Source organism: Ranitomeya variabilis, chromosome 1, assembly GCF_051348905.1.
Source record: "Ranitomeya variabilis isolate aRanVar5 chromosome 1, aRanVar5.hap1, whole genome shotgun sequence".
NCBI lineage: Eukaryota > Metazoa > Chordata > Amphibia > Anura > Dendrobatidae > Ranitomeya > Ranitomeya variabilis.
In genome coordinates, this window is record NC_135232.1 from 129,214,064 (window position 1) to 129,225,321 (window position 11,258).

General features: G+C 44.6%; 1 protein-coding gene across 1 annotated transcript in view; it reads right to left on the reverse strand.

Annotated features, from left to right (window-relative positions):
• TMEM161B (transmembrane protein 161B) overlaps positions 1-10,969 on the reverse strand; it is a 56,269-nt gene extending 45,300 nt beyond the window's left edge. The window contains exons 1-2 of the mRNA XM_077288761.1: positions 10,654-10,969; positions 5,775-5,848 (exon numbers count right to left, since the gene is read on the reverse strand). Coding sequence (XP_077144876.1) covers positions 5,775-5,777 — 3 coding nt within the window. The 5' untranslated portion in view covers positions 5,778-5,848; positions 10,654-10,969. The remainder of the gene's footprint in view (positions 1-5,774; positions 5,849-10,653) is intronic.
• Between the last annotated feature and the right edge of the window lie 289 nt (positions 10,970-11,258).

The window sequence follows — 11,258 nt, forward strand, 5'->3', positions numbered from 1 at the left end:
AGTTGTGTTTTTCTTTTTTTTTTTTTGCATAATTTTTTTGTCATTGAAACTTTAAATAGTGAGTGGCTTACAAGTGGAAACCACGGCTGTGGAGTCAGAGTCCATTTTGGTGAAGTTCGAGCTGGTATAAAATGAACCGACTTCTAAAATATATAATAAATTGTGTACAGGAATTCAATGTTATGAAATGTCCTATAAATGTCTGTTCTGTTCCTAATCTAAGGATCTCGGCTTTTAGTTGAGATGAATCTGTGCTGCACTTTATGTACATTCTCAGTAGTGACCAGTGCTGTGGAGTCGGAGTCGTGTAGTCGGGAGTCAGGGAAATTGAGGAGTCGGAGGTTTGGCTTACCGTTGGAAACCACTTAAAGAATGAGCAAGCTACTCCTTTTAATCGCTTCCCAGCCTTTGAAACCTGAAGTGGTTAAAAGAAGTGACATAACATGTGCACAGAAAGTCATTTTTACATTCCTGTGCATTATTGTTCATTCCTTGTAGCAGACTTTTACCGTTTTCTTTGACGTTGTGTGCACACACTATAGTGATGGCATATTTCTTGGTATGTCCCAGCTCTTATAATCACCAGGTGCCCAGGTATTGGTTATGGAGCACGTGTGCTTGGTATATCAGGAGAACTGGCACCATGTCAAAAATGCACCCTATGCCAGTCAGTCATATCAGTCAGTGAAAAAATGTTAAAAAAAAACGTACAAAAATGTCACAACTGTCAACATCTTAAAAAATGCCGTTCAATGCTTTAGTCATATAGGTTTTAGTGGCAAATGAGTGATCGCTCCTGAGCAGCCATTATCCCTTGACTGAGGTATACAGTAAGTCAGGGGCTATTCCCTACGGAAGGCTGCTGTATGGGGAATCAACGGTACATGTCATAAACAGCCATCCTTTATACAGAACAATGGTCACCCTTTATAGAGAAAAACAGCCGACTACACTACTCTGTGCCGAAAAAAGGCGCATCCTGGCCCAGTATGCCACTGAATGGGGTATGCACTTTTAACATATCCTGCGAAAATGGTGCTCACTGGATATATTTGGGATCTATCCGATGCATGCAAGGGACGTAGTCTACAAGTGTGAATTAAAAGGGCTAATCCAGTTATAACTTCCTGTCCTAAAATAAAAAAATAACATCAGCCATTACTCATTCTCCCTGGGTCCAGCACTGCCTCTCCACCGCTGCTTCGGACTGTGTTTACTGGCTGCAGCAGTGACATCAAGACTAGAGCGCACATCACTACTGCAGCCAATCACCGAGCGCAGCGGTTCTTGTAGTTTGCAACGGCAAAGCTGCTGAGCTAAGCAATTGGCTGCAGGGTGATGTGCATTGTAGTCATCATCGCTTCTGCCATTATATGAGAACTTGTGCAGTGGAGGAGAGGTAGTGCGGGACCCGTGAAAGGGGAGTACGAGATGATTTTATTATTTTAACCCAGAGCAAGTATGTAAATATCTGAAGGGCTGCCACATTGTAGAGGGATCATCATTAGTCTCATTTGCACATGGAAACATGAGAAACAATGGAATGGAACTGAAAGGAAGATGCAGATTAGATATTAGAAAAAAACTTTTTGACAGTCAGGGTGATCAATGAGTGGAACAGGCTGCTACGAGAAGTGGCGAGTTCTCCTTCAATGGAAGTCTTCAGACAGAGGCTGGACAGACATCTGTGTGAGATGGTTTAGTGAATCCTGCATTGAGCAGGGGGTTGGATATGATGATCCTGCAGGTCCCTTCCAACTCTAACATTCTAGGATAAGTCATTACAGAAAAGGAAGTTATAACCGGATAATCCCTTTAATAAAAGCATAGTCTCTGTTAGCATGTGTCTACCTGCCAATAGGTGGCTGTTTTGTGAGGACTTCTGAAATGAAACCTACTTTGAACAGTTACTAATAACAGAGGGGGCAATTTAACAACCACTCTATTTTTTTTTTAAGTGACTGAGCTGAAATCTTCCACTTTACAAGTTAAGGCCCCATACACATTAGATAACTGTCGACCAATCATTCACCCACAGCTGTCTCTCCAATTACCCCATACACAGGCACACGCGGCTTGGCCAAGTGCTCCTGTGTGCTCTACGGGAGCACAGCTGCCAGACTCCTCCAACAGCCTTATATTCATGGGAAAAAATAGTAACGGCCATTAAATCCTTCTCTAATGAGTCAGGAGGCCCCATACACATTAGTCTGTCGGACGATCCCACAGATATCAGAGGGCTCGTCTCACTTTATGGTGCATGGGAGCCTTAGTACCAAAGATTACCAGAGTTTGATCTCAGGAGATAAAATGGTATCACTAACAATAGAGAAGCTAATCTGCCCAGACATGATGGCGTGGGAAGAGGTGATCATGGAGCAGGACCACATTCTGTGTAGATTTGGTCACTTTTGTCTTTCCGCATCTACATTAACAAGCTGAACACATGACAATTGAGGCGTCACATACCAATGACCTGCTGGGTCGCTTTTTTCATCTCATTTCATCTAATCAACTGCTGTTATCAGTGCAAAGTGTAACTGGAAGTCTCTAGACATTGATTTGTAGCTGCTGGAGCCTGATATACCGCCCTGACCAGATAGGACACCAATAAGAACACTGCCTGCAGGGTCTATAGGCGGTATTCACATCTGCCAATTTGTTTGCATTAGTAAAATACCACAGCAAATTTCTACTCATCCTATCCCTGACGTCTCTGTAGCATTTTTCTTCCACTGTGTTGAGTAATGGCCATTTTACACTGCAATTTTTCCAATGTTTAGCAGCTCTGTTGGTGTTTATATTCTGCCCTCCACCCCTTCAAAAAAATGGATTTTGGGCATATAAGGCGATGGGGCAAATGACTATAATGATGCATCATTTTCTGCCGTATACACCTAATGGAGGCAGGCGGCAAGGCAGAGGAGCTGACATTTTTGTAGACACCAGTTTCACATATAAGATGCGTTGATTGCTTATTATTAATTTTTTTTTTAGGGAGGTGAAATGACAGAAAAACTGCAATTCTGGCATTTTGATTCTTTTTCCCTTCACGGTGTTTCTCATTAATTAATTCCATATTTGGATAGTTTGGACTTTTATGGACAAAGTGATGCTAAATATATTTTTATTCTTTATGTTTTTTTAACTGTTGAAAACAGAGATTATTTGAATTTTTATATATTTTTGTACTACTTACAGCAATACCACAGTATTAAACCAAGGTCACACGTTCAGTATTAAGTCAGTATTTTACCTCAACATTTGTGAGACAAAACCAAGAGTGGAACAATTAGAGGAAAAGTATAATAGAAACATGTCACCACTTCTGTATTTCTCACCCACTCCTGGTTTTGGCTTACAAATACTGAGGTAAAATACTGACCAAATACTGAAGGTGTGAACATAGCATCACAATGGGAATCTTGGTTGCTTATGGCTGAGCTTTACAGGACTGAGAGGACAACGATCGAGGTACTCAGCAAGCCCCAGACTGCCATTGTAATCTATTAGTCCCTGAGCAATAGGCCCCTTTCACACATCAGTTTTTTGCCATCAGTCGCAATCCGTCGAATTTTGAAAAAAACGAATCCGGCGACTGATGCCGCCGGATACATTTTTTTCTCATAGACGTGTATTAGCGACGGATGGCCTCACGTTTCATTCATCGTTCGAAAAATGTTTGTCCGGTGGCCGTGAGATAATAGACAAAGTAACGTTTTTTTGTGTCCGTCGAAAAAACGGACAGCGACGGATCCATCGTTTGCTCGAATGGAAGCCTATGGGAGCCGGATCCCGTTTGGTTTTAACTGAGCATGCCCCGATTTATTTAGCCAGATCCGCTAGTCGGATCCGTTGAAAAAATGAATCAGTAGCATCAGTTTTCCACAATCTGCGACGGATTGTGACTGACGGCAAAAAACTGATGTGTGAAAGGGGCCTCATTGCATTTAAGGCTACTTTCACACATCAGGTTTTCAGTGTCAGGCTAAATCCGGCGAATGTTGGAAAAACTGGATCAGGCGCAGATTGTGAAAAACTGATCTGACGGATCTGTTTTTTTGACGGATCCAGCTAGCATATCTAGATTAATGTATAAAAAAAAATTGGAGCATGCTCAGTTTAAAAAACCGGATCAGGCCGCCGGATCCGCCTTTTTCCGGATCCGGCACCTTCCGGCTCCCATTCTAGCAAACAGCTGGAAGCGCCAGATCCGGCGCTTCAGGCTTTTTCGCCGGAGACAAAAAACATTGCTATGGACATTTTTTCAAGAAACCGGAAGCAGCAGATTTTCCGGATCCGGTGAAAACCGGACGAAACGCAATGTCATCCGCTGCACTCCGGCACTAATACAAGTCTATGGGAAAAAAAACTGATCCGGCGGCAACATTCGCCTGATTCGGTTTTTTGAAAATTAGCCGGATTTAGCCTGTCACTGAAAACCTGATGTGTGAAAGTAGCCAAAATGGCGCTGTCAGAATGAAGCTTTTAGTTACACACTATGCCAGATCAAAGACTATGTGGACCACCATATTATAGGCCAAAATGCACAGGGTCTGTACAAAGGTATAATCACAAATATATGTTTACTCTTTTTTTTCCTCAATAAATTGCTAGGGATAAGCAAAACTATCAAAAGTCAAAGTCAGTCATATACTTGAACTGGGCAAGGAAGTTTAACTCACATCGAATTTATTTAATGCAAATCATATTTTCCCTGATTGTTATGTATAAAAAGCCATGTATTATGATCTGTGGTCTCGCCGCCCAGTCAAAAAAAAAAAAAAAAAAGATTGGACAGGGAAAAGTTAAAAAATAAATACAATACCATAATCATATCATCCCTCTCCTGTCCCTGCAGATCCCCTCCAATGTCTTAAGGGCACTAGCTCTGGTCATTTGCACAGGGTAGGACTGGACACACTTTATGATGTCATTATGTGACCACATGGGGCAACGACTAGAGCATGCACTGAAGCCTAGCCGGCGTAAGAAGCACTGGAAAAGGGTCAGGAAGACACCAGAGCTGGAACGCCTTTGGAAGGAGGACCAGCGGCACAAGCGAGTGGCAAAGTGAGAATAGTATTATGTTGTTTCTTAATCACTTCCCAGTCGATATGAATCCAGCAAAGATACTGACTGACTGGCTAACAATTTACACAAAGTGAATTCTCCAAAATTCAGATTTGCTACAATCCACTAATTCATGGAAATTCTATTTGCTTAGAATCAATTTGCTCAACTTTACAAATAGCAAAACCTGATGGCTCATGTAACAAACCAAAGGAAAGGGTGCAGAACATATGAGCACTGGCCCTAATGCTTCACATGGCCACTGATACTCAGGATAGGGTCACACGAGAGTCCGAGGTCTCCTGCAATCACACACGTCACTGTCACCCTGTGTGACCTGCCTCTCTGTCTCATGCACTAGGTAAATGTGGTGTAGGACACTGAGCAAACATACAATACGAATAGACGACATGATGGGCCCTCCGCGTTCAAGCTATGGAGGAAACACTGGAGGCCATCACTGACCAGGACTAGGACATCCTTCCAATAGAAAATATTTCCTAATAAACCAGGTGTAAAAATACCTTGAAACTTAAAAAAAAAAAAGCTAAAAATTCTAAAGTTATGATCAAACATACGAATAAATGTGATTACCGGTTTAAGAAATTTAACAATATCAATACAGCTGAAACCATGGCTAAAGCTTGGAAAACAGGCTATGAAGTACCGTAATGAACAGAGGGACATGAAGGCTACGTTACCATCTTTGCAGTGAAGGCTTCTTCTCCAAGAGTCTAAGATATGAGGAGCTGTGCTCGGAGATCATATATAGGCACTGGAATAGAAAGAAGATTGCATGAGGTTCTGGCTCTGAAGGGCACCTTACACAGGAAAGTGTGGGCTTCTGGAGCTACAGGTCTGCAGACACTAAACACGCCCCTGCTGGAATACCAAGGTGTGATGGGAGGACCAATACTGTGTACAGATACCCGAGCACTCAATGGGAGCTATTAGCACACACTGTGGAGTGTACAGACGCAGTGAAACTCACTGTCAGGCTGCACTTACACTGGCCGATAATCAGGAATGAGTGCTACTAAGAATGAGCCACAAGCGTTTCTCGGAAGCACATCGGGCTGGGTAAGGAGGACCTGAGCTGCCGAGAATAAGGATTTATTATGATGCCTAATGGCCTTTGTACATTGGCTCTCGTTTAGGCTATGTGCACACGTTCAGGTTTTTTCGCATTTTTTTCGCGATAAAAACGCTATAAAAACTCATTAAAAACACATATATTATGCATCCTATCATTTAGAATACATTCTGCTTATTTTGTGCACATGGTGGGTTTTTTTCTGCGAAAAAAACGCTTTGTGGTAAAAAAAAGCAGCATGTTCATTAATTTTGGGGATTTTCCGCGTTTTTCCCGCAATTCTATGCATTTGGAAAAAACCCCACAAAAAACGCATCAAAAACGCATTAAAAAACGCGAAAAAAACACATGCGGTTTTCTGGCAGAAATGTCCGGTCTTTGTCAGGAAAATTTCTGCAAGAAATCCTGACGTGTGCACATACCTTTAATGTACTGGATCAACTCATCAGCATAATTTACTGGCCTGCAAGAAGCCAAAGTTTCCATATGTGCGATACCTGTTAATCTGATCTTCCTCTTAAGGTTCCTCTAAGGTTGTCAGCAGGAGACCACCTGCTTACACAGAAGGAAGTTCTGCCTATAAAGACACTGGTCATCCTGGTGAATAAAGGCCCCGTCTCACATAGCGAGATCGCTAGCGAGATCGCTGCTGAGTCACAAGTTTTGTGACGCAACAGCGACCTCAGTAGCGATCTCGCTATGTGTGACACGTACCAGCGATCAGGCCCCTGCTGTGAGATCGCTGGTCGTGTCGGAATGGCCTGGGCCGTTTTTTGGTCGTTGAGGTCCCGCTGACATCGCTGAATCGGTGTGTGTGACACCGATCCAGCGATGTCTTCACTGGTAACCAGGGTAAACATCGGGTTACTAAGCGCAGGGCCGCGCTTAGTAACCCGATGTTTACCCTGGTTACCAGCGTAAATGTAAAAAAAAACCAAACAGTACATACTCACCATCTGATGTCCGTCAGGTCCCCCGGCGTCTGCTTCCCACACTGACTGAGCGCCGCAAAGTGAAAGTACAGCACAGCGGTGACGTCACCGCTGCGCTCTGCTCTCACTGTACGGCGGCACTCAGTCAGAGCAGGAAGCAGACGGCAAGGGACCTGACGGACATCAGATGGTGAGGATGTACTGTTTGTTTTTTTTGGTAACCAGGGTAAACATCGGGTTACTAAGCGCGGCCCTGCACTTAGTAACCCGATGTTTACCCTGGTTACCCGGGTGCTGCAGGGGGACTTCGGCATCGTTGAAGACAGTTTCAACGATGCCGAAGTCGTTCCCCTGATTGTTGGTCGCTGGAGAGAGCTGTCTGTGTGACAGCCCCCCAGCGACCACACAACGACTTACCAACGATCACGGCCAGGTCGTATCGCTGGTCGTGATCGTTGGTAAATCGCTATGTGAGACGGGGCCTTAACACCCATTTTGCTTGCTCATAGGACGATGGCCAGCCTGCTAAGCCAAACCTCTGACTCCTCAATATCCCTGACTCCCGACTCCACAGCCCTGGTCACTACTGAGCATGTGCATAAAGTGCAGCACAGATTCATCTCAACTAAAAGCCCAGATCCTTAGATCAGGAACAGAACAGACATCTCATAACTTTCCCAAATTCTTAGGAAAAAATGTACAGCCCGTCCTGCATTGTATTTATTATACATTTTAAGAGTCTGTCTAGTTTATACCAACTACACAACCCAGCTACCTAAGACTGACGGATAATAGCAAACAAGTGCTTCTACGGGTCATAATCTTGGAGTGACATAATTTTGCCCTCAGGAATATCAATCAACCCAGTTAGGACGGTATTAGAGAACAGCCATCTTTACTTGGTTCTTTTTTTCCTCTAGTTAAAACATGTACCCATTAAAACTATGGGGCTTTTCACATATCTTTACTAAAAAAAAAATACTCGTTCATCATGGGTGTCTCTCCACTTTTGTGGAGTAATTTGCTCTTTATTGATGGCTTTAGCATTTGCGCCTCTATACGTTTTTTGCCAATTTTTGAGTTGTCTTTCTTTTAAAGCTAACCTGTCAGCAGGATTGTGCACAGTAACCTACAGACAGTGTCAGGTCGGCGCCGTTATACTGATTACAATGATGCGTTGGGTGATAAATCCTGAGTCGTGGTTGTTGTTTGATCTTTATTTTCAGTTTTGAGTTAATGATATGCTCGTGCTCCAGGGCGGCCTGTGGGGGTCTTCATGTGGTGCTGATTATATATTCATACTAATGGCTTCTGACAGGTCACAGATCCCTCAGTGACCTGCCTGCTATTGTACATACTGCATAAAATGTTGTGTGGGGAAAAAAAAAAACATTTATCAAAATGGTGCCGGCGGTGGCGCCTGCGCTGTACCATGATGCAATGTATAATATGCATATATTCACTTATGATTCAGTCATATAGTATTGTGGGGGAATAAAAACTTCATCAAAATGGTGCCGGCGCAGTAGCATGTATTGCGTTCCGATAGATGCTACTGGGCAGGCGCCATTTTGCAAGAGGGAAAAAAAAACATTTTTTTTCCTGTAGTAAAATGGCGCCAGCGCCTGCACAGTAACATCATCTATGATTAAGATAGTTTTGTTGGAAAATAAAAAATGTTGTGTGAACGAAAACATGCATATTATCCATTATATCATGCTACAGTGCAGGCGCCTGCATGATGAATATTATTATTTTTTCTACACAATATCCTATGCAGCATGAAAATTAGGGGTCAGGTCACTGAAGGATCAGAGGCCTGTCAGAAGCCATCAGCTTGAATATGTAAGCAGAGCACCACATGAAGACCCCCCCCCCATAGGCCCCCCGGAGCATGAGCATATCATTAACTCAAAACTGAACATAAAGATTAATCAACAACTGCAAGACGGATTTAATCAACCAAGGTATCATTTTAATCAGTATAACGGCGCCGACCTGACACTGTCTGTAGGTTACTGTGCACAATCCTGATTACAGAGTTAGGCCGGGGACACACTTGCGGCGTGAGTCTCTCGCATCAATATCCGGCACTTGGAACTGGAGTGTGCGGCTGCATAGAAATACAGCTCTAGCAAAAATGAAGAGACCACTGCAAAATGTTCAGTTTGTCTGATTTTTCTCCTTATAGGTATATTTTTGAGTAAGTTCGGGTTGGTAGCCCGGAAGTGAGTCTGGTCTGTAAATGGACCGTGAGATGCGTCAGTCTGAATTCAGCCATAAAAGTGGCAGGGGTGATGAAGGATCGCCATAGTGCAATCTTTGGCACATCCCATAACTGGAAAAGCTTGGAAAGTAAAACCTGCAGGAATACCAGCACACACTGACCCCAACGATAACATTACTATACGCCAGTGTTCCCCAAGTCCGGTCCTCAAGAGCCACCAACAGGTCATGTTTTTAGGATTTCCTTAGTATTTTACAGGTGATTGAATGCTTGCCTGTCCAGGTGATGCAATTATCACCTGTGCAATACTGGAAATACTGAAAACATGACCTGTTGGTGGCTCTGGAGGACCGGAGTTGGGGAACACTGCTATACGCCAACATGTGCTCAATGCCAGTGATCACCTGCTGTAGATGGCGGGAGGGTCCTTTATGTGTACATGTCGGCTACATGTCACTGCCCAGATCTGTGGAGTACAATGTGTTGGCCTTTAATTTTCTAATTTCCACAAACATCTTGGTATCAGATTCACAAGAAGGAGAAAGGCAAATGGACGCCGTCTACAGACACTTGAAAGTCAGGAGTGGGGCGACGTACATGTAACGTCCCAGTCCCCTGCAAGGTGGTTTGTGAAGGCCTTAGGCTGAGGTCACCACTGCATTCTCTCATCAGAGATAACTGGGACAATTATGTAAACGGCACTGATCAGGATAGGATTATAGGATGATCAGATTTTCTCCGTTGTGGAGAAGAGAGAAAAACGTTTTTTTTTCCATCTTCTCCATTCTGTCAGTCTGTGAAATCAGATGTCATCTGAGTGCAGTCTGATGTTTTCCATGCATGAGCGAGTGCGCTCAGAATATCGGATGCAAGTCGTGCATGCTGCAATATTCTTCAGACTCTGCCCAAGGAAAAAGAATCGGACATGTGTTTTGTCAGACGCACTCAGACCGACGCAATGGTCAAGACCTTAAGGAAAGATAATAACCAATCACAGCATTCTGTAATTGGTTGCTATAGGAGACTACAGCCTATCACAGCACAGCTTTCATTTGTAGTCAGCAGTTGAAGACCGAAAGCTGTGCTGTGATTGGTGGCTATGGGCGACAGTACTTTCAGAGCTTTATAAATCTGCCTCCTCTTCTTGCGCGCCATTTTGCCGAGTCAATGACAGAGGCAGGGTTACTCCGTGCTCCCATTCATAGCACTGCAGCAGAGGTCATTGGCCAGCGTCTGACTGTGGAGCTGCACTGCTGCGCCCGGAGCATGACGCGGGTGAGGCAAGGCTCCACAACCCCCACATGCATCCTCCTGCCCCCGGTACACACCGTTCTCTCCAGGCACGGCAGATGTTAAATCCTAGTGGGCGAAAGGACCTTCGGCGACGTCACGCTCATGTGACCAGATCCTGGGTGGGAGGAGCTAGTTAGCAGGAAGCGCAGTGCTGTTCTCGATGGGAAACGACCACACGTGAAGGCAATGCCAGAGTGCATGGGCGGCTTGTGGTGATGACGTCACGCAGTAACGCGGAGTCACGTGATTGCCTTCAGGCGTCTTCCGGTTGTCGTCCAGAGAGTACGGTCAGGAGAGTAGGCGGGCCGTCCTGTGAGCGCGGGCTTGGAGGAAGTGCACGAGCACGGCGGTGGCGTGCGCGGGCACAGCGGCTGGCACGCAGCAGTCAGAGGCGGCGCTCAGAGTGCTCCGTGTGTTTGATGCTGAAGGGTCAAAAACTAGTGTAGAAAATGGAGGGTGTAAAGCGGAGGTGGCCTGAGCTGTGAGGGGCTGGCGTTAACCCTTCACCGCTTCCTGGCGATTTTTCCCAGTGCAGTGACATGACAGAGTCAGTGCAGTTAGTTCCCCAGCGGCTTGTTTCGTTCCCTCGCTGGTAAAGCTGAGCGGGTGATGTGATTCTCCAGATCAGATACGAAACGTG